Source organism: Poecilia reticulata, linkage group LG13, assembly GCF_000633615.1.
Source record: "Poecilia reticulata strain Guanapo linkage group LG13, Guppy_female_1.0+MT, whole genome shotgun sequence".
In the NCBI taxonomy this organism is placed as follows: domain Eukaryota; kingdom Metazoa; phylum Chordata; class Actinopteri; order Cyprinodontiformes; family Poeciliidae; genus Poecilia; species Poecilia reticulata.
The window spans coordinates 24,046,621-24,070,950 of NC_024343.1; the positions used below are offsets into that span (position 1 = coordinate 24,046,621).

Below are 24,330 nucleotides of genomic sequence, written 5' to 3' on the forward strand. Positions count from 1 at the left end.
TGAAGCTAAACATCTCCTTTTAATGTGAATATTTCCCATTTCAGGATCCAAGCAGTTTTCCAAGTGTGACATGGATTGATTTGGGGAACAACGTGGACATCTTCTCCTTGCCTCAACCCTTCCTGGTCAGCCTGAGGAAGCGCTGCCCCAAGCAGGGCAACCTGCCCACCATCCTGGAGTTCGGCGAGAGTCAGGCCAGCGACCCTCCCGAAAGGCTGAGGGGTCTCGGAGAGGAGGAGGAGACGGACGATACCAACCTGACCGAGAGCATGGGCGAGCTCCGATCGGAGGTGGAGGAGGAGATGGACGGAGAGACGGAGATCGAGGAGATGATGGAAGAGCTGCTGGACTTCGACAGGGAGATTCAGGGCAAAGACGATGAGGAGGACAGCATGTGGACGCTGGGGGAGCAGCGGAAAGCGACGGTGAGGAGCAGGAGAGCGTGGCGAGAGGAGGAAGAGAAGGAGAAGGAAAAAGAGAAGGTGGACCAGAGAAGAGACATAAGACCCGGGAGGAGGGCGGTGATGGCAGAGGACGAGGACGACACACAGAGCCGTTCATCGCGCCTGTCCTGCTCCAGCCAGTCCCAGCACTCCTTTGCTGTAGTTGAGCCAATGAGAGTGGAGGAGGGGGACATGACGGACCAATCAGAACATTTAACCTGAGTGTTGCTCCCAAATCTGCTTGTGTTTTCCTTCTTGTGTCCCGTCCTGTGTGGACAGAGGCGATGGGAGTACAGGCTGCAGCGTTGCATGCGGTCCTCATGAACAAGCCCCCGCTGGTGACTTATGACCAACCGATCCGATACGCCTGAGGATGCACAGAATAGACTGATGAGGCTCAATGCAGAATGTTGATCTTGAATCAGGTCCTTCCTTGTTATAATTGTGCTAATACCTACATGTGCCTGTAGCACCTCTGTTTGCTGGTTCAAAATGAGATGAAACCAAGCCGGAGAACCTTTCCCTCCCACAACCACCAGGATCAGAAGACGAGCAGAAATCAAAAGTTAAGCCATCGGCGTAAATCTGCTGCTGCAGTCCAACCAAACAGGTGCGCAGTGTTTCACAGGCGGAGAGCAAACCAGTCGCCATGAAGAAGTTACAAAAGAAAACTTGCTATTTTAGACTGAATGTGTACAGAGGATAGATGTGCTAGGACCGGCCACGTCTCCGAACATGAAACATTTAGAAGTACTTTTCCTCATAATCTAGGTCATGCTTTTACTCCATGGCTCAGTACGCGAGCGTGCGTCACATGCTTACAGCGCTGTGTTTATATATAGCCCCCGCCGCCCCTATGGTTGCACTCAGGTAGCAGTATGTAGCTTTCACCCAGCTGTGCTTTCCCTCCTCACGTAACATCATGCAGAACTTTTACAGATAAACTGTATTTTTGGTTGTACTATAAATATCAAAATATATATAAGATGTTTGAGGAGATATCGCGTAGCTTAGTTCTGAAGTTCTAACAACCAAGAGCTCATGTTTAGTACTATTGGAGTCTGGAGCAGCAATATTTATGAGCTAAACTAGTCTACTAGATATTTTATAAGGGAACAAGTTGTATTGTTGCAGAGAGACAGACCTAGACATATAGAGAAATATGAGAATGAAAACTTAGCTTCATCCAAATGCAGTAAATATGTACAAAGTCAGATGTTGCCTCGTTCACAGGTGGAGCTGAACAACCAGGTAATCAATCAGCAACACTTCATACTGTGTTGCCGAGCCACAAGTAAGGAAGTCATCTTATCGGTTTGACTTAAAAAGTTAGTTTGCCTCTAGTAGGAAACTTTTCTTAGTGAGTATTAATTGACGAATAGTCGGTTCAAAACGTGCTGAAAATCTTATCAAAGCTTGAGATCCAAGCTGCACAACATAGCTGGATCACTGCTGGGTTATGCAACGGTACAACCTGCAAAGACACAAAATACTAAAGGGACAAAAAAAACATACCTATTGAGAAACAAATGTATTGCATGTATTCGTTTTCAAACAGACTATAAAGGGAAGGTCAATAAACACATGGGAGTCAGGAAGTCTGTGCTACAAAGTGAACTGTGAAGCCGGAACAGAAAGTTTTGTGCAGCTTTCAACATTAGCTTTGAATCTGGTATTTCTAAACTTCAACTGAAACATCAGAGAAAACGAGAACCTAGAGAGAAATATTTATTTTGTAGGCAGTACCTCTTAGGTTTTATTATCTTAAAGGTTTTGTTAGCATCTAACTTTCTACTAGCGAATGAAGCTAACGGCTAGTCCAAGAAGGGCCAGCTTAAAACTGCTGCAGTTTTAAAAACATCGTAGAGATTTACACAAACACTGTTTTATGAACCTTTGAAGGAAGATATTTTCACGGTTTCACTTTTTATTTATTTAGATGAAAAACAAAACTCATACTTACAACACAACATGCACACATTTTTGCTTTTTGCACCACTTTCCTCTTCTATCAGGCAGTTATTCTGACCTGAAAACCTTTCCATATTCCTTTCTCATTGCATGTTTCTCTCAGGAGAATCACTGTTGACATTCAGCCTCAGCCCTCCGTTTGCTGTGTGAATAACCATTGGCTCCTCTGCAAATAATCTTCCAAAGTAAACATTTTAACAGTTTAAAGGTCTATTAAATAACATTTTCAGAAATCTCTAAATGTAAGAAATCAGTTTCGCTCTTGGCCCTTCTCAGACTAGCCATTAACTTTAGCCTGTGGAACGATCCAAGCTAGATACTAAACGACAAGATTAAGTCTTAATCATAATGCTGGTGAAACAGTAACAGCAAGCAGTAAAAAAAATAAAATCATTTTTAATTCTCTGTGTTGCTGATTTTGTGCACAAATGCAAGAAATGAATAAATGGGAAAGTAAGTTCTTGAAACAATCAATAATCCTCTGACTAAAATTACATTTAAAAATTCAGTTTCTTCAGAAGTACTTTTTATCTACAAACTGAAAAAATGGCATTCACGTTTTCAAAAGTAAATGTTTTTTTGGCTTAACTGTCTCACTAAACAGAAAAAAATCTTAAGGAGCACTAAGTTTATCGTTGGATGTAAAACTAAAATCAGAAACCTGAGTTTGCAAAGATTTATTTGAGAGCTATGTATATTTTTGGCTCCTGAAAAGGCAGCTTTTAGGTCATGTCCAATGTTCATCTAAGAAGTTTGAGCTGTGCCTAAGAAAAAATACTTTGTGGTTATTCCTATGAGTTAATATTTTTCAGTACATTTCTCCTTATTTGTTGGTGAAAGATTAAGACTAACAAAGACAACAGATTTAAACTGGAATTAAAACAGTTTGCAGAACATTTTCTTGTTATGTTAGATATTTGTTTTAGACTAACAAACTAATACTGCTGTTTGAAGTAAGTCCCATTAGAAGCAGTTCAGATGAGATGGGATCATTTTTTCCTGCCTTTGTTGCTTTTGCATTTATCATTTTTTATGTTTTTCATTTGTTCAAAGCAGTATTGTTGCTTCGGTAGTGGATAACTGCATACAAAACTATTCTAATCTGTGTTTCTTTCCGTCTACAACAGTAAATTAATTTCGGTGAGTCATCCTGCTAACTTCCAGCAGAGTGACTCGCACGGTTTCTGTAGTCCAGGGCTGGCAAGTCCAGTCTGTCAGAGACCGCAACTTTCAGATGCACCCATGTCTCAACACACAAATGGCTGAATCCTGTCATCACCATGTCATTCAGTTCATTCAGGATACATCTAACCGGGCATCCCTGGGCACAAAACCTTACCTGATGAGCACTTTACACTTTACAGCGCCCATGTACTCCTAGGTGCCTGCTTCATATTGAAGTCCAGCCCAATCAAAGTCCCCAATCCAATAAGTGCTATCAGTTTAGACATTAACGGACCCTGTGAGGATTTGTTAAGACCATTTTTTGCAGATCTAGGCTGACGATGCACCACCTGTCTGACTTTGTTCTGCATTTAATTCTTGCTTGTGTTGCTGCTTCACACTGCTGAGCGGAGATCTTCAATGTGCCTCTGTTGTTCATTTTGACCCGACGTTGCAGTGCAGTCTCGTGATCTTCGAGTGGAACTAAATAAAAAAGGGAAAAGATTATTTTTTATTCTCTCCTCGAGAGTCAACAGTTTCACTCACCAAGATGGGGCTCATACTTTCTCTTTTGTAAAACTTGCTAACGACATCGATCACTGACACAACACAACTGCAGTTAGTTTCTAATAGATTCAGCTGCGTCATGATAATGACAAATCGAACTGTAGCATCAGTCAGGCATTAGCACGCCATGGTCTCTTTGAACCACCACAGCTCCAGATGTTTTTTATGTTTATGACTTCAGTCTTAAGTGATCAAACGATGGGCCAAATGACATCACTTAAGGACACTTATCAGACTTAAAACACTTCAGTAGAGAGAGAAAAATAGGCCGTACAGTACCAGTAGAAAGTTTTCCGACTCTTTCAAGGCTTCTGATTTTACAGCGTGTTTAAAAACAGGCTCAGTGAACACTGAACCCCATCCTGACCAATCAAAGGCATGTTTCTGGAGTGTTTCATTAATCAAGTCTCAGTTATGTAAAATAGAGAGGGGTTTTTACAAAGCACAGACACGGGGAGGAATACTGGAAAACTGTGTATCGCTTAATGTGTGCAGCATGGGGATAAATATTGACAATAACCCATTTAATTTTGAGACAGTGGGGTGTTTCTTTATTGCTCTCGGCAGGATATTCCCAGAATCAGATCGTACCAGAAGTGCAGTAAATGATTATCTGGCTTTAAATCCTTTTACCTGATGTAATTTAAACCAGAATCTATTAAACCCAAATTTTACCAGGTGGATTTTAGAGAAAGGTGGAGAGAGAAAATATTATGTGGTTTTTTTTTTAACAGTATTACAGAATTCAAAGCCATTGTGATCAGTATTCAGAATAATTCAAACATTGTGGTCACCCTCTGATGCTCTGTACCGGATTACAGGAAAAGCAGTAAAGCAAAACAGAAACATACAACAGTGCAGATTAGTTTCGACAGACAAACTTTATCACTGGCACACACACAGTTATAGTTAATGATTACATGTTTAAGCACTTTTTATCTTATTTTTCCAAGATAGATTCGAAAAACCTCAGAGATCTAATGATCCTCGCATCACGAGGCAATGTTTTCCACTCATTAGTTGCCTTTACAGAAAAAGCCAATTTCCTAGCAGGACGGTGAAATGGGATGCACATTTTCTCCCAGAAGATATTCTCACTGACTGAATCATTTCTAAAGGGCGAGTATGCATAAAATCGGAGTTTTACTTTCATCTTCAGTTGTTACCTAAGACTAATTAACCTAATAGTCAAGTTTTTGGACTGTGGGAGAAAACTGTAGCACCTGGAGAAAATCTATTATAATTTTGTTATTCCCTTTCAACTTTTTTTTTTTTTTTTATATATATATATATATTTAGTTTTTTGTTAAGCAGGGACAATTAGTTACAATAAAAATATTGGTGGTTTTAATAAAAGAAAAGAAAAGAGTCATATTTTCGTGGAGCTTGAGTTCTTTTCCCTTTGTCCTCCCTGGGTAAGCATTTAGTCATCACTGCACTTAACAAAACATTAAACTGATCCACATTCTCCACAGACATACCTTTTGATGTTCCACAAAATTAGCAACATTTCCTCACATTTAGACCCACAGATATACTTGCATATATGGCAAGACAAGAGACGGAGTGACGGCAGCTTTGCTGTGAGGGCTCTCAGGGTTGGGTTATCTTAGGGCAGGAAAACATAACTGAGAAACAACCAGGACTTAAAATGGCCTTGAAAAAAATTCAGTAGAAACCTTGGAGTCTAGACCTTTCCCTCGAAGGGTTGGAAAACTTTCCCTTATCACAGATGGAGAAGACAGCCATAAATTAAACGTCATAAAATGACTTTAATGTAGAACTGAGCTTAGATTTACCAAATACTCTCTACCAAAGTTAAATATATGTTTTCCCTCTGGTAAAGCCTTACAAATTCATCCAGAACCGTCTGATGGTCGATTTTAACAGAATCTTCATCTTAGCTGTTCATCAGTGACAGGATGACATTTTTATGGACAGGTGGTTAATGTTTGACCTCATTGATACCAGCAGGATATTATTAATAGCTTTGCACATCCAACTAATATCAAAGAAAAAAGAATCCCTTTAATCCACTCGAACAATAAGCGACTCTCCAAAACCAGTTTCATAAGGAATGAACCCTTTACAACAACAAATGACTTTAAATATTGCATGCTATCTTGTACTTGAACTAACCTGTGTGTTCTGTCAGAGCAACGGGTTTTGTTTATTCAGTGCTTTGGGGTCAGGGTCTTGCAGGTTCATTGCGGTGATTACTCTGACTGCCTTTCAACGAGTCCCAACCGGAGGTACGTGTACTTAATCATAATGAGCTGCCGCCAGGCACACGTCTGCTTTTAATGTCAAGGTCACGGCAAATCGAAACAACCAGACCGCTGCTTGAATTAATTCCATAAATCAACAGATGGAGGCGATTAATTGGAATCTTCTGATTCAGGAAATTCAATAGAAAGAATAATCTTTCTATTGAATATGAGCTTCTCTTTTTGGTGAGAGAAGCTCATATGTTGGTCAGTTCGGGGCAAAGTTTTAAATTATAGCGAAGTACGTTTTTTTTGTTTCCTTCTTGCCCTTTGCGTAGGATTCCAGAGGCAGAATGGCGAGTCCCTCTCTGTTACAGTAAGACGATCGTGTTATTCACCTTGGACTTACAGAAAGCAAGGAAAGATACTGTACATCCTCCTCAAGGACTCTGCTGAGCTGGTGTAGAAAAATGAACATTGGAGTGAATCTGTAGGCATGAATGGCCTTGGATCGTTTCTTGATCAGTGATTCTTTATGCTCTGTATACTCCTCAGTCTACCGTATGCTTCTATAAATATTCTTTATACTAACTTAATTTTTTGTCACTTTGTCAATCTGATTGTTTTGAAGAACTTTATAGACTTACTAAAATCCGAGATGATTTGTATGACTGTGATTTGCTGTTTTGCCTTGGGTCTAACCAATAAAGTCTATGATAAGAGGAAGAATAACTCAGCTATTTTGTCTTTGTGATTCCTTTCCTTTGCAAAAGCCACTTAGCTGATTTCACCAAAACAGCTGCTTCCTCAGTGGAATTCTATATAAATAGATAGTGCTATAGATAAAGTTAAAATAGTAAATGACATACTTTGCAAAAGTTTTCATGCAGTTGCTCTCAAAAACATTGATTTTTTTTTTCAGATTTGAAAAAGGAGGGCATTGTTTTGACCCGTAATTTGACAGCTTGTCAATTCAACAAGAAAACCCAAAAAGTCAGTTGAGGGTGGGATATTAAAAAGCTACAATAACCTGGTTACATAAATGTTCACACCATTAAACTAACTGCATTTTCTATTCAGAGTGAAACACAAACACACACTTTAATCATATATATTAGTTTAAAATCTTAATGAACTAAAATAATAACACACTACTTTGTGCTGGACTCTCACAGATGAGATACACTAACATTGGTTGCACAGAGATAAAATATTTTTTTAAAAAGTACCATCTCTCCACGAGCCTGTTGGCCTTTTCAGATCAGTATAAGACAAAAGGAATACACTACAGCTAACTTATTTCTAAATAAATATTTTCCAATATTTTCAACACGTTCAAAATTATGACAGCGTATATCACACAAGTTACAGTACAAACCAAAACTAATGTGTGCTTAGTGACATCTAGTGGACATGTACATAAATTGCATTCAGATTTAATTCCCCTTGTTGAAAATGTGCACGCTTTTGTTTGATTACTTGTTAGAGGAGAAACCTTAAATGTTCATATTTCGGTGACAACTGAGCCAATATTGTTCATGTAATGTGCTAAAAAATATATATTATTATTATTTTTTTGTAAAACACGTGACCATGAAGTCGTGACGAAGTCAAAATCTGACATTTTAAAAGAAAAATAAATTTCCTGGTATATAAAAATTATTTTTACATTCAAAGAGTATGAGAAACAACATAGTTACAAACATATTTCAACGTTTACATAACTTTGCGTTTATCTGTTTATCATGACGTATGGAGCTTGACGTCGTGCGTGCTCTGCGTCCAAAGTCTACGTCCCTTCCGGTGAGTGGGGCCTTTTTTGTTTTCCCGTATCCGCCATTTCAGTTTTTGAAGTTAGTTGTCATCAGCGGCTGGTTTGTAGCAACATTCGTGCCTCTGAAACAAGCCGTATGATTGGTAGACCAGCAGGCTGACCACAGACCACACCGGAGGTATTTTTACAGCGCGGTTTTCCTCCTGTATCTACGAATTGGAGCCCACACGGCCAGCTGCGGATGTCGCCTGTTTACTGAACGTGCTCTCGGCGCTAAAGTTTTTTGTATGAGTTGAAAGCTCCGCTTGTGGATAACAGGAGGGAGAGCAGGGAAGGCCACGGGTAAAGCCTCGGCTTTGTGTTGGTGATCATGGCCGGAAGATTTGACGCGTCGGACCGCGAGAGCTGGTACTGGGGCCGCTTGACCAGAGCGGAGACTGTGTGTATGCTGCAGGGGCAGCGGCACGGCGTGTTTCTGGTCCGGGACTCCATCACCAGCCCCGGCGACTACGTGCTGTCGGTGTCGGAGAACTCCAGAGTCTCGCATTATATAATTAACACGAACAGCCGAAAGCCCGAGCCAGGTAAGAGCACAGAGAGGGGGCGTGGAGGGGCTCGGTGCACGGTGGTGCCACCGATGGGACCATTCTTGCATGACTTGCACCATAGAAGAGGCAGCAATAGTGCCACTCTTTTTCCAGCATAGGGAATATAGATGGCCATGCACATTGAGACGTGCGTTAGTCCATCATAATATGGCCAATTGTAGCATATCATTGTGTCTAGACATGGGTGACTTAAAAATCACATAGTTTCATTAACAGGTTGAGCAATATTTGCAGCGCAGAAATAAATGTACCAACAGAAGGTGCAGATAATGTTCACAAGAACTTCATATTATCTTAGTTTGACGCTTTAGATTCCCGTCCCAGGCCTGTCACAATAACACATTTTGCTGAACGATAAATTGTCCCAGAAGTTATTGCGATAAATGACAATATTGTTTTGAGACCGTTTTCAAGTAATATAACGGTAATGGCGAAATAATGAAAGAACGCATTATCAAAGATTAATACACTTTAACTTGTAATGAATATTACAATTTACCACTGGAGCTGGAAGACATTTTAAATATAAACAAAAAAGAGAAACAAATAAAAAAAAAGTATGTGAACAAAATTGTCTTTTAAAACTAGCAGAGACCAATGAAGACTTTTTTCTTACAAATTCTGGGAGAACAAGAGAGAAAAGAAAAAAAGCAATAAATCATCCAAATGAAAATGATTGAGTTCATGTTAATTTATCAAACAATTAACTCATGTATCTCTTATTACAACAGGCCTACCTGTCCCTCAGCATTCTCAGGGAAAAACATAAAATAAGGAAACCAAGATGCTTCCTGGTCACTCTGGAAATCACCAACATCATGACCAGTTACAGAAATAGTCCAGTCTCGCATGTTGCACTTCTGAACTCATCATCAACAGGGCCGGCCCATTCTTGAGCATTTTAGTTTACACGCGACTACAGACCTCAAACTTCATGGTTTGTGATCAGACATGATAACAGACGCATGCATTGATTTTATTGTTCTAAATCAAATTTGTTTGGGTTACGGTAGGTAAGCTATACATCTGGTATGGGTAGTAATTAGTAGGCCTGTCACAAAAAGCAATCAACTAAATCCATGAAAGATTAAATGTTTTCTCTTTCTACCAAAAACTGGATGACATAATTCTTTAGTCTTGTGTTTTGATCTCAACTACGCCTCTTTTTTTTTTTTGAAGGGCAGTTTTGTTGACAGAGACTTCATAATAATTTTTGTTTTTCTGTTTTTGTTTGCTTAGTTAGGATATTTAAAATGTATGTAATAAATATACAACAACAAAACAAGTTCGGAAGAACTGAGGATTAATGTATACCAAAACAAGTGGATTTAAAGTGTTTGTGGAAAGAACACGAGTTTTGATTGACCTTTTCGAGACATGCGGTCTACATGTTGCATATCGAAACAAACCAGCAGGGCCAGCCTGAGGAACAAGCAAACCAAAACGCTACAGGAGTCCTGGTCGTTTAAAAAATTTCAACTTTGGATTTGTAGTTGCATTCAAATTCTAGTTATATGTTTATAACAAGGCAATCAAGAAAATTCTGTTCAGGACCTCACTTGGCTTGTCATGATAACACATTTTGCTGGACGATGAATTGTCCCTGAAGTTATTGCAATAAACGATAATCTTGATGTTTGAGGTATTAATAGTGGTGTAAAAATTCAAATTCTTCCTGTCAGAGACCAGCAAACTTTTATTTAGTAAAGAACGCTTAATAGTGTAATTGAAAGATATCCAACAGCACAACAAAAACCATAAATAAATGGATAATGATGCCTCTGGAAAAGATATTAATCATTAGAATGGAAATTATTGAGCTCATTTTAAATTTGATTGATTGCGTCAGACCTCAGACACTGACTGTGCATTAGAGCAGGTGTCTGTTGTTTCAGCCAAAAGAAAAAAAAAATGAGTGTAAATGAAAATTTGCTCTAACTTCCCTCTTCCTCCTGTGTCGGACCAGGTTCGCCTCCCCACAAGTTTCGTATTGGTGACCAGGAGTTTGAGTCTCTTCCCGCTCTGCTCGAGTTCTACAAAATCCACTACTTGGACACCACCACCTTGATAGGTCCCATGAACAAGTCCAAAAATCCCCGCTCCGCCCGAGGTGTGGCCAAAGCCCCGCCGCGCCTGGAAGATGAGTACGTCCGGGGGCTTTTCGACTTCCCCGGCAACGACGAGGAGGATCTCCCGTTTCGGATGGGGGACATCCTCAGAGTACTGGAGAAGCCTGAGGAGCAGTGGTGGAACGCCCAGAACTCTGAAGGAAAAACAGGGATGATCCCAGTCCCGTACGTGGAGCAGTTCAGACCGGCGTCTCCGAGCGCGGTGGCGGGGGCTGGGCTGCCTGCGGTGCCGCCCGCAGGGAACTCGGACAGCTCTGCAGCTCAGTCCGGCGCTCCATTGACGGGAGACCCCAGCCAGTACGCCCAGCCGACTCCCCTCCCGAATCTCCAGAATGGACCCGTCTATGCCAGGGCCATACAGAAGAGGGTACCCAACGCCTACGACAAGACCGCCCTGGCCTTGGAGGTAAATATGGAGACATAGAGCCGTCTTTCACTGGTCTGATTGCTCTCTTTCTACCAGCAGCTCAGGAGATGGTTATTGTTGAAATGTGATGCCAAGTCTTCAACATTTAGCAAGGTTGACATGGCATTTAATCAAAGTTCTTATGATTTTTCTGCGTATTTCAGTGCAGTGCCAGTTTCTAACTCAACATTTCCACAATTTATCAATTATAAATTTCAGTATCCTATTGGGATTTGATGTGATAGATCAATCTAAATCAGTGCATAAACTGAAGTGATTCAGCATTTTAAGCTGCATCAAACACCAGTTAGAGCTGCATTTTATTTGCTTTCGATTAACTGAAGCTTTGGTCCATTCATTTGCAGGACAGTTCGAGCTCAGTCAGATTAGATGGAAAGTGTCTGTAAACAGCAGGTTTTCAAGTCCATCAACAAATCCTCATTTGAATTTCAATCTGGACTTTGACTGGACCATCCCAACACAATAAAATGCTTTGATTTAAGCTTTCCCTGAATAGCTCTATTTCTGTTTAGGGTTATTAGTCACCTGAAATTAGAACCGGGAACCAGTTTCAAGTCTTTTGTGGCCTCAAGCAGGTTTTCTTACAATATTATATTTTAAGTTTTTATACTGAACTATGTCAAATAACCAAACACTTTGAGCAACTTGTTCCCCCCCTTCACCTGTGGTGGTGTTGAATGAAGAACTACAGAAGGAAACTACAAGAAAACCTCTGAATGAGACACAAGCACATCTTCCTTCTTTGCTAAATGTAAACAAGATGGAGTGGATTTTAGCAGTTGTAAGATTTCTTGTTTATCTTTGGCAAATGACTCACAACTAGTTCTCCTATTAGCACTAAACTTGCACAGTTGTTTTGGTTTTATTTACCCATAATCCTTGCGCTGTAGTCCTCTTCCTGCTTTCGGAGTGGTCCTTTGGCATTCAAGCCTGGTTGGACTTGAATGCCAACGAGGTTTTCTTTGTGGACCAGAGTTTGCTTCTTGGTTCACGTCAGAGTTTGAACAGTTACCTCCCCAAAGCAACTGGATTTTCTAGACAAACGAACCAGAGCTCAATTAAAGCGGACTAAACGGGACTGTTGTGAATGCAGCCTTAGGCTACGTTTATACAAGATTGCTGTCAGGAAACTGCCGAGCCTCGAACACATCTTGACGCTGCTGTAGTTGTCATGCCAGGCCACTTACATGGCGCCATGATCTTAGCATGTCGTCCAATCGCACATTCGCTTTTGATCTTTAGTTCCTACCTCATTAGAAAACGGTAATCTGTTTCCCATGAACCAAGAAGTCCTGCAACATGTAGAATACATATCAGAAGTTGTGTTAAACCGAACTGGTTAAGTAGTGCAACACGTCACGGTGCTGTCCACCGTTGTTTTTATCTTCCCACGCATGCGTAGAACAAACCCTGTATTTGTGTAAGCGAGCGAAACAAAAATGTTACAGTTTCGCTCAAAATCTGCTCCGCCTAACCATGGCGTCAGTGGCGCTTTGAATCCAACAAACACTATCAAAATACGGACCCTGCTGCTAATGCTGGGTAAGCTGCACTTTGTGCCGGCGCTGTTCAACTGAAGCGGAAGTGAGAGCGGGGCTCCCACGGAGCAGGTCATCGGGGGAAGGAAATAGTTTGTGTTTGGGAACAGGACCATTTCCTCTGGTTTCTGTGAAGCCTGGAATCCAGCTGAGCCAGGAGTGGGATGAGCAGGCAGGCCAAGCGAAATGCGCTCGTTGTCCCCCGCCCCACGCCTCGCTGCTGGACAGTGTGGCTGCACATCCAGACCCAGTGTTTGGCCCTTTGTGTCTTGACAAAGCACAAGCAATGTGCTTGTGGCTCAATTTTCTTTTTGCTAGTCATCGACCAGGTTGAAAACAGGACAAATTTGTTTGAAGTTGTTCTGTAGAAAGAAACCTGTATCCTACGGGAGTCGGCCCTGAGTGACTCAGCATGTTGGCACTGAGTGGTTAATAAGTAGCTCACGTTTCCTTGTTTCCAAAAAAAAAAAAAAAAAACAATTTAAAGATCTATACCAAGCAATTGAAAGCAGCTTTTTATTATGCAACATATTTCATGGGGTTATAAGCAGAACCAGGTGATGCTTTCAGCCATTGGCTTCACCTGAGAAACACTTAAAACTCAAACTGCAGATCCACCATTCCTTGGCGGTCGGAAAATGTTGTTTTTCAGGTTCATCCTGTCTACAAATACTTTATCTCTCTCAAAGGGAAGTTAAATGTTCTAACTCATCATTATGGTCCAAACATCTTCAAAGAGTTGTTGTGGATGGTGATGTTCCAGTAGCAGTCAGTCTTGCAATTAACCTGAATAGACCTCTGACTGAAGACTGTAACAGTCTCATTACATTTTAGCAGCTCAATTTCTGGGAAACAGAAAAGACATTCCACATTAGCACATCCTGGACGGCACCATCAGGTGATGTTGAGCTTTGCTGATCCATCCCGTTTGCTTTAAGTCTCTGTCTGGGTGTGTGATTAGAAAGCCAGGCAGGGAGACGTTGGAGAACTTCTTCCTTCTTTTTATGCATCCACCTTTCCTTTTGTATATCTCTTGTATTACTGTTGCATCTCAAAGAAAACCTAAAACCAGTCAGAAGAAATGAGTCAGTGCATCTGTAGTTTTTTTTTCTTGAGTTTTTTCTTACAGCTCATCATTGGTCAGGTTAGTAGCAAGTGGATCTCTGATATGAATGTACAGGAATTACATTTTTGCGATTCGAAATTCAGTTTTCTTCTAACATGGCAGCATATTGCTATGTAGTCTACCAGTGTTGTTTGTACCTTCAGTTTTTGAATCTGTAAAGTTGATCATGGTTTGGTGATGTCAAAGGTTGCAAAGGAAGTCAGACTTCCTGCCATCAAAGTGAACAAGAAGTTATCTTCAGCCTGGTTTGAAAGTCTGCTGACAGGTTGAACGTTGGAGTCTGGTAGCCGTTAGCTGCCCGAGGCTCAGTCAGTCCAAATTAAAGTCAAAAGTACTTTATTTTACCCAAAGAGAAATGAATTGTCATAAGTCATCATCATGATCCAGATATCTTCAAAGAATCGTTATTAATGGTGACGCTATGGGAAGAATCTACAGTAACGGTCAGTCTTGCAGTGACTCTAGAGACCTCTGCCTGAAGACTGTAGCTGTGTGACAGTCGCATGACCATAGTGATGTGCTAATAGTTCAATATCCGGGCAGCAGAGATGATATTCCACAATTAGATGATGTCATCAGTTGTTGATAAACACTGCTAATCCACCTCATTTGTTTTTGCCACTCCTCTTTAAACCTCCTTATAGTTAGAAAGCCGAGCAGAGAGACGTTGGATTTGGGGATTGAACTTCTTTCTCTCTCTGCAGCCTAGGTTTCAACTCATGTGGGATTTGGAGTCGTAGTTCAGGTGTTTTTGAGCTTATGAGATGCTAACCAGCTGCTCTCTGCAGTAAAGACGATGCCTTGTTGCCGCTGTTGCGAATCATAGCAGCTGTCTGAAAGCATAAAAGCCAGAGGATTTCTGGCAATTTACAAAGTTTTAATGCAGAGACGATGTCGGCGTTGCCCAAACTTTTATCCTTCTAAATTCCATCAAGCTGTCTCACTAGATAGTCTGATTTCCTGAGCTGATGAAGGTGATCTAGGAGAATTTATTTCCGTCTGATGCGCGTTGATAATGAACATGTCAGTCCATCATGTAGATCTGCTCTGACTGTTTTATTGAAAGCCAAAATCATTGTTAAACTTTGAAATCTGCAGCTTGAACCGTTTGTTCTTTTTTTCTCCCCTGATGTCCCGACCAGTCAGACAGAGAGCCCACGTTGCAGTAGATTACGACCTCTAGTTGACACGGTCAGAGTGGAGGTTCTGGTAGTGGAATATATTAGCATATAATTCAGCACTCCTGAGCAAAGAAAGAGACTCAGGGCTGCTGAAGTTATCGGGGATTGGCAGTAGGAGTAAAACATAACGTGAGCAGAAGTGGACGGTCGCTCTAACATGAGGAGCATTGCCTACAAGTGGAGCTTAGCAGCTAAAGAATAATAACTACATTGTTATTAAACCACATCAGGTAAACAGGCTGGATAGTTACTAAGAAATCATAAACACACTGGCAGAGTTCATCCACAGTGTTGCATCACTGTAATTTATTTAAATGCTGCAGTGCCTAATTTATTCATGCATCCAAATAAGCACAAGATTTAATGTTTTCTTGAGCTACTTTAAAACAATTGTAAAGATGACTAACTTTCTATATGAATGCTGATGATTCTTCCATTTTTAGTAAAGTGTTGATAAGCGTTGGGTCGATTCCAGTTTCTGTTTTTTTTTGTAGGTTTTCTGCATAATCCAGTGGAATAAAAGTATGACTGGTCCTGATGTCTGTTTATAAAATAAAAACATTTTAAAATGATCAGTAGGCCTGTTACGATAACAAATATTGCTGGAATTGTTCCAGTAGTCATTGCGATAATGTTGTTTGAGACCATCTTCGATTAATGTACTGATAATGGAACAATAATTCAAGTTCGCTTTCTCAAAGACCAATAAACTTCAATTTATTAAAGGACACGACGCTGGAATAAATAAATATATTTGTTTCTGAGCTCATGTGTCTATTTATTCAATAATTTAGCAGCAAAAGGATTTTTGAATTGAAAATATTTATTTTGTGGATTTGTGATTTCTGATTAAAATACAGTTCATTTCCATCAGTTAATTACAAACCCTGCAATTAACTAATTTTGAGTGCCATCACAGAGCAATTTATTTTACAATTTGTTTATAAAAATGTAAATGTATCTATAAAAACAATAAAAAATCCTTGAGTCCTTGAATCTTGAATTAAACACTTGATGTGCAGACAAGCATAAATCTTCTTTTAAATCCTGCTTCACTATTATTGCAAAACATAATAAAATTTTGGTTGTAACATGTAAAATAAATCGGACGTTAAATGATTGGAGTTAGTTTGGTGAGGAATCCTGACAGGTGATCTAACTAGAAACCTGTCCTGCAGCTTTTTCCTGTCAGGAATCACCGGGAATCTTCATCGTCACTCTGAGTTATCGGATTGTTCCTCTTCTGCTCTTGCTGACGTCGACTTGAACTTTGTACTTGTCTGCTGGCACCTGTTTGCTCAGGTTAATTGCAGCAGGACCAGCCGCTCCTCTGCCTGTGCAGGTCAAACGTCGACATGCAGGTTTTGTACAAGACGGGTGCTTGAAAATCTTCAATTTCATGTAGGCGTTTTCCAGGTTTGAAAAGTGCTTGATTTCTGTGTAAAGTCCTTAAAAGTACTTGATATTCAAACGGCACAACTTTGTGCAATGATGTTTGTTTAAAAGCCTAAATGTGGAAAGCGTCATTTATAGTTGAGCCTAGATATTTCCATATACCTGATAAAAAAAAAGACACACTCATTTTTTCCCTCACTGTCTGAAGTTAAATCAGACTAAACTTTTCTTGTTTCAGGTCATTTAGAATTACCAAAAATTATTTCAATATGCTAAATGCCAGAAAACATTTTTTATGTTAAGTATTTAATTTGAGCAGGAAGGTCATTTACCAAAACACAATTTGTTTGGATTGTTTCAATGTAATTAATATTTATTACCGTATTTTCCGCACTATAAGGCGCACCGGATTATAAGGTGCATAGAATAGACGCTACAGTAGAGGCTGGAGTTACGTTATGCATCCACTAGATGGACTAAACGAAATATCAACAAAACAGTCCGACTCAGGTCGACGAGGAGAGCCTTCCGCGACTGGGCAGGGGTGTGGCCAGACGATGATCACCATTCTCCGTTCGCGCACAGCATGTTCGTGGAGAACCTGGTGCTAAATGACCTGCAGACGACCTGATTATCAGGTCGGTAGGTAGATGGGTCAGTCAAACTTTATTAACAAACCAGCGTTCTGACAACTATCCCAGCATGCACCGCGCGCTTCTTCTTCTAGGGGCAAAAATGAAGTCGGCGGCTGCTTACCGTAGTTGCATATATAAGGCGCACCGGATTATAAGGCGCACTGTCGGCTTTTGAGGAAATTGAAGGTTTTTAGGTGCGCCTTATAGTGCGGAAAATACGGTACTTCCAATGAGTTATTGATCTGTGCAATTGAAGTAAATGTTAACTTATATTTTATATGTTATAAAACATTATAGAAATTGGGGGATTGTTTTTGATAAATTTGTTTTGTTGCGATGTACCAGGTGTTTGTGAAAGACATTTTAAAGCATAAAACTTTGTTATATTTTAGTTTACATTATCCCCGCTAGAGAACGTAGAATACTATTACAAGACATTATTAATATTAATTATATATGTACACTGCTCAAAAAAATAAAGGGAACACTTAAACAACACAATATAATTCCAAGTAAATCAAACTTCTGTGAAATCAAATTGTCCACTTAGGAAGCAACACTGATTGACAACGGGGACCCTCGTCAGGTCAATCAGTGTTGCTTCCTAAGTGGACAGTTTGATTTCACAGAAGTTTGATTTACTTGGAATTATATTGTGTTATTAAAGTGTTCCCTTTATTTTTTTGAGCAGTATATAATAGTGAATTGAACCTGTCTGTTGTAGTTCATTTGTATTGTGTGGTGTTGGAAAAGTGAAAACTTACCTTGAAAATGCTTGAATTTTACCGTATAAACTCTGATCTTAGCTCTGTTTGATGTGTTTCTGCTCCTCACGTTCTCTCTCTCTCTTCCTCTCTCTCCCTCCCAGGTGGGGGACATGGTGAAGGTGACCAAAATAAACGTGAACGGCCAGTGGGAGGGCGAATGTAAAGGCAAGCATGGCCACTTTCCTTTCACGCACGTCAAGCTGCTGGACCAGCACAGCGCCGAGGACGAACTGAGCTGAGGGCGGACCGCCGCTCCACCACCTGGACACTAGTACTAGACCCTTCCTCACCTCTCTTTTTCTCACCTACTCCCCTTCCACCCATCCTGCTCACTCCCCCAACCCTCCCCCTTCCTCCCCGAGCTTTTAGCCGCACCAAGTACAGTTTCTGAGAATCACCAAGAACAAAGCAGGCCCCTCGTCGGACCCCCTCCACCCCGCCGTGATCCGTTTCTACTCGTATTAATAATCACCTCCTCTTCCTCCTCGTCCTTCCTGCTCTCCCAGACTGCAACACGGAAGATGAACCCGCCTCTGCTGCTCCACGAACTCGGCGACCACTCCCTGTAACTAGTTCCTGCCGTGGACGGCTTATCGACGCTCGCTCCTACGGAGACTCCTTGACGCAGCGTTCAACCACTTCCTCTTCCTCTGTGGAAACCAGTAATGGCTGCTGTCTTTTTTTATTTTTATTATTTTTATTTTAATCTTCCACTAAGGGTCACTCAGGCTGCATTCATGCCAGATGGGAAAACAGAACGTTTGCTCTAATAACAACTGGTTTCCATGAGTCTTCAAAGATTTTAGTGATTTAACTTAATTTTCGACATCCAGATCCTCATGTATTGAAATAAGGAGAAATTATTTTAGTTCTCTTGTTGCATCTTCATCATCCATGGATTTTAGGTGTCAGTTCCCCATTCCCGTCTCGATTTTAAACCTATTTTTAAAAAGTCCTTTTAATCTAAACATGCTCACAGTTCCGACATTATCTTTCCGTCTTTGTTTGTGTGAACTCAGATTTTCTCATGAAGTTCTTTGAAGCAGAGATTCACCAATGTTGATTTTAAATAACTTCACCTGCTGGTACCAACTTTTAGCTGATTCCAGCTTCTCTTTAGGAACCTTAGGAATAAAAACAGGATGTATTTCTGTTCTGGCTGCCATTTTCAGCCATTAGAAATTTAATTAGAAGAGACGACGTCATGTCAATCACTGGAAAACGGTTTTACAAGAGAAAGTGATTATAGTTGACGTTTTGAGCCGCCTTTAGCTCAACTAGCTTGATGAGAACAACTGTCTCAGTGTGTATTACTCTGAATTTTCCAAAATTCTCAGTGTAAAAATGTAGAAATCAGTTTATACATTTTCCATACTGGTTTATTTTTTATTAATCTGTACAGCACTTTGAGCTGCTGTTAGTATGAAGGGTGCTTTATAATTAAAACTGATTGATTGATGGATTGCTTGAAAAGTCTGCAGTGGTAGAATTTCTCTTTTGTCTTTGGCCTAAAGACCGTGAGTCTTCTTCTAGTGCTAGAATCACATGTTTGTTTTGGTTGTATTTACCCAGAATGCCCTGTGCACTTCTTGCATTGGAGCAGTCTCCAGTCCGCTTCCATTCACATTATGCATTTAAACCTCGTCAGAGTTTATGTCAACCAAACCGAGACCTAGGTTTTTAGCCAGAACAGAGTTAGCTTTTTTGGTCCGCATCGGAGTCTGACTGTGCGTTCACACCTCCACAAACCAACCGGACTTTCCAGGCAAGCAAATTATAGTTTGATTAAAGCGGACTAACCAGGGCTGGTATGAAAAATGACTGTCATTGCGTCTATAACAGCTTCCACTCCGAAGATTGGCGATATTTCATTATGCAAACCATCATCAGTCAGTTCTGTTCGCCGGCCGAATTCTCGATACTTCTCCACTTTAAATTTGCATTGATTCTGATGAAAACGAACGGAAACCACAAAAGCCAATCGGAGCTACTCAGAGTTTTCATCCCCGACCTGAGGCGTGCTCTGTTTCATTGTTGAAGGACTCCTTCCTTTACTGGCCATGAATGCAGCAGTATCCTGCGTGAACCCCTGACTTTGAAGGACTGAAGCAGCGGGGCTCGTATTCAGCAGCGAACCGTTTCCAAAAAGACATGAAGGCGTAGACCTCTCGGTTAAATGGAGTATCGAACACTCGAGTCCAAACCAGCAGCTACAGTAAGAGCAACTGGATGTAGTCGCAGCCCATGGAGAAACCGCAAGACTGTTGACGAGGTGGGGATAAAGGCAACACTACATTCTCTCACCTGAACCTCGCTCCACCGATCACCTCCAACCACGCACCACCAAGTAGTCCTTTGTAGGATTCATAGAACATATTGTTATGGAATGATGTAACTGTGGTTCTCATTTCATGCTGAGTATTGTTTATATCTTACTAGTTGTCTTCATAGCTGCTTTGATTTTTAACATTGGGAGGGCACTACATCTCTCTGTGGCAGAGGAACTGACCGACCCTCGCATGTTCTCACTCTGCCTCCGATGGACACGATTGAAGTAAAACAGACTGAATGTAGGAGGCTGCCAGCCACTCTAGTTAGAACCGTCTTATCATGTTAGCGTTCTGCATTCAGCCCACTGAATTTACCCTACGTCCACGTCTCGTCGTGTGTGTCAAAGGAAGGAGAAAGTGGTGTTATGTGGTACCTGTCCTCCTTGTTTTAAAGCCTTCTGTGAACTTCTTTAGCAAATTAGTTTTTTTATTTTTATTTTATTAGTTTCTTTTTTTTGCTCTTCCTCATTTAAAAGTCCTGTTTAGTTGCAAAGCACAGGCCCAAGCAGACTGTATCTTTTTATTGTTTTACCTCTTCTTTTCCGCCGTTTCTTTATGAGGTTTGTAGTTCATGGTGTTTTTCGCCCCTTTAGGAAGGTGTTTTTGTTGTGACAATCATCAGCGCTACTATTTATCATGACGCAGACTCGTGAACAAAAGCTGAAAACCTTTATGCGTGATCTGTGGGGGCTCATCCTCTCCTCCTCTCTGTTGCGGTGCTGCGGCCACCTGCAGATGGCGCTGCAGCAACATTCGGACAGATGGGATCATGTTCTGCATGTCCTGATGACAGTGAAGAGGGTGGAGGGATTTCTTGGTTCCTCTGATAAAGATGTGTAAAACGCCTTAGAGTGCTTTCTACTCCGAAACCTTTCATTTCTGTGTATTCACTCAGTGGGGAGAGAAATTCAGTGGTTTCAAGTCTGAATGGATATTTTTAGTTAGTGATATAAGATGAGCACGGAGGAAGGTTGGTTTTTGTTATTGCCTCATGTTTTTAATCATTATCCTGTGTGTAACGGTTTTGTTGTCAGTCTTCCATCAGAAACCAACAGGTTTTTATTTAATGATCTGGAAATTCACTAAATAGTCTAACAAGGATTATTGTGGATGCAAATCAGGCCTGTAGCATCACAGATCCTCTACTGCACTTTCTGTTGTGTGTTTTCCGCACACTTTAAAAAAGAAAATCCCAAACTAGGGCTGAAGAGATTAATCAATTATTGAACTAATCGTCAGCTAATTTAGTAAGCGAGTAATTAACTGGAGGATACAGTCTCAAAGAAATGCCATTTTGCTGAAAGAACACAGAGCAGTAATTAAGTCACAACTGAACAAAAATATAAACATTTTGAGTTTAAGATTAAAAAAAAGTTGTCTGAAAAATGTTCTACCCATAATTCCTCAATTTTTAAGAGTCTTAGCTTCACCTGAAAAGAAAAACTCACCTATTAACCAACTTTCACAATTCAATTACTCGGTTAATCCAAAAATAAACAGTTTTAACATTTTAAGCTAAAAAAGGTCTCTTATTTAAAACATGAACTTGTTTATCTGGATTATCCACAAGCATCTAACAGTTGCTATGGAAACCCAAGGTGCCGCTTACTCCACGCCACTGAAGTAGTTTTAAGATTCTTAAGTTGCATTTAATTTGAAGGGATTGTTGGGGGGGGATTTTGTTAAGAGAAGCATCTCCTCCCAAACTAAATGAATGCACTAAAGTTAAAGTCTGATATTTGTTCTAATTACTTCAGAGCGATCTTGTGCTGCTTCAAAAACCGTGAGTTTATTTTAAGGCTTTTTGCACATCTTCATCACGGGTGCTAATAAATGTTCACGCCTCTCTAAATGCACCGTTTGCGTTATGTTGCCGTCGGTCTTAAGGTGGCCCCAGACATCTCTTTGACCTTAATTTCTGTCTTGCCTTCATTTATTTTCCTTTTCTGATTTTTTTTCTGCTCTTATAATATTGTAGTGACTCAGAGGAGAAACCTTTATTTACTGCCAGCTTTTAATACAGTCCATTTATCTGTATGGTTCTGATCAAATCCTCCTCGTTTCTCTCATTCTGCATACAGCAGGTGCTCTGCCACATAACTCATCATCTAAATTGTGTTGCCAATGAAACCACCAAGAAGTATTTTTTTAGTAGCCCTGCATGAAGTCATTCATTTCCTTTCAGAAGAAGGAAGGAGGTGGCAGAGTGCCAGTGGAAACTGTGTAATATCGAAATGTGCCATTTTATTATAACACTATATTCTTTCAAGACAATTGAAATTACCTTTTTATTTTCAGTAGCATGTAATGTGTTAATATACTAGTAAATAAAGTCAAACCTATGAAAAATGACAGTCTTTGATTATTTTTTTCCTGTTTTTGATTTAGTGAAAAACTATAAAAGGTTTTGAAACATCTCAGAAAATTAGATTATCATCAAAAAACTAACAGTAGTGAACTCTTTAAGACAGCAATTTTACTTTTTTAAATAAAGGAATGTTATAGCTTGGATAAAAGTGCTATATGCAAACATTTTAATGGAAAGTTGATCGGAAGAAAAAGCAGTTTGGTCAATATTCAAAAAGCATTGGTGGCAGCTGGTAGTAGTGGCTTACAACTACTATTACAGTACCATAATAGAAAAAATGTATTTCCAAATTTCCTGATCCAATCCATAGATTGTCCATTATGGGAGTGTGCTTCCTTGTAGCTCTGCCCACAAACATTTCCATGAACTAAAATATTCGACAGGAGCAACTTCTGTCAACAATCTATGTAAGATCTGACAGTGATTTGCAAATTTTCCACCGCTGTGGAAAATTTCCAAAAGTCCTTGCAGATATTTATTTACCTTATAATATGTAGTTATTAATCTAAAAGCAGAAGGGTAGATGGAAGCCAAAAGGAGCAACTTGTAGCAATAATCAGAATCTTGTAGCAATGCTGATTATTGCTACAAGAATGGGTCATCAGTCAGGATTAAATCAAAAGTTCAAATCTATAATTAGACATTTAGTTTGCGAAACAGCTTGAAATATTTGTTGAATAAAAACATTCTTAAAACTGCAGCTGTTATTGTAAAGGGTAAAAAGCAATTTGATAGTATAGTTTTGAAAACTGTGTGTAAACTTTGGGAGTGATTAATAAAAATCTGCCACACAAAATTCACAATGATTTGCTGGCTAACACTATGATTAGTAGTCTGCTAACTGCAGGGACCAGAAGTTGACTTTAGTCAGGAACTAAAATTCTTCTCAAACGCCTCGATCAGGACAAAAACTAGTATAGTCAGAGCTTATATTAAACACAGACTTTTAAAAAAATTAATCTCAAACTGCTGCAAAGGACTTTAGAGCAGATCTGCTCATGGGTTCAGATGTGGGTGCATGAACACACACATTTGTGTGCCACTCTGCAGCACTTCTCAGCAGGTGAAAGGAATCTGGTCCAATCAGCACCACCCTCAACTCAGGTAATATAAGGAATCCACCAAACATTTGGCTGGTTTTTGCAACAGAGCTGAGGAAGGCAAACACAGTCTCCAAAGTGGCATTTCATGGGAAAAGGACATGGGTTAAATAAGGACTACCGGTAAGCTGTTCACTAGACTCAGTTGAAATGTAATTTGACTTTGGTTTTGCGTTTGATAAAAAGAAATGCAGAATTTATTGAAGGAAAAGTTTGCACTGCTAGTTTTTTTACAGTTTGATTCCATTAGATGCATATTTAAGACATTTAATGTAAAAAGTTATGTCCTGAGAAAAAGGGGAAAAAAATGCTATTCTAAAATGTTTGGATTTGTTCAATTCAACCGAACACAGAGTTGAATAATTTAATACTTGAATTCATGGTTAAAATTGCGAAAGAAATGTATGTCCAAGGTTAAAAATTGAATTGGTTAAGATAAATTAACTTTATTAATTTATCTTAAATTAATAAATTAGAACAAGTGGGTTTTAAATCTCAATTTAAAACCCACCTGTTTAGAGTTGCTTATGGCTAAATTAGGATTAGAGTGCGGTTTTTGATGTCTTCCATGTTTTTGTTTTTAATGTTTTTAATTTCTTA

General features: G+C 39.9%; 3 protein-coding genes across 8 annotated transcripts in view; 2 read left to right on the forward strand and 1 right to left on the reverse strand.

Moving 5' to 3' along the window:
* lrrc75a (leucine rich repeat containing 75A) overlaps positions 1–4,085 on the forward strand; it is a 46,167-nt gene extending 42,082 nt beyond the window's left edge. For all 5 annotated transcript variants that reach the window (XM_008426145.2, XM_008426143.2, XM_008426147.2 and 2 more), the window contains one exon: positions 45–4,085. In XM_008426145.2, coding sequence (XP_008424367.1) covers positions 45–665 — 621 coding nt within the window. In that variant the 3' untranslated portion in view covers positions 666–4,085. The remainder of the gene's footprint in view (positions 1–44) is intronic.
* Positions 1–24,330, reverse strand: part of LOC108166809 (zinc finger protein OZF-like) — a gene marked incomplete at its 3' end in the record, with an annotated part of 267,441 nt that overhangs the window by 203,321 nt on the left and 39,790 nt on the right. The gene's annotated exons all lie outside the window — the stretch shown is intronic.
* crk (v-crk avian sarcoma virus CT10 oncogene homolog) lies at positions 8,138–22,616 on the forward strand. Of its 2 annotated transcripts, none has more exons than XM_008426142.2 (3): positions 8,138–8,710; positions 10,701–11,269; positions 11,635–11,771. In XM_008426142.2, exons 1-3 carry the CDS (start codon positions 8,497–8,499, stop codon positions 11,674–11,676), a joined length of 825 nt encoding a protein of 274 aa, XP_008424364.1. In that variant the 5' UTR covers positions 8,138–8,496; the 3' UTR covers positions 11,677–11,771. The 2 variants fall into 2 exon arrangements, with proteins under 2 accessions (XP_008424364.1, XP_008424363.1); XM_008426141.2 differs by lacking the exon at positions 11,635–11,771 and adding an exon at positions 18,034–22,616 and having other exon boundaries at positions 8,139–8,710.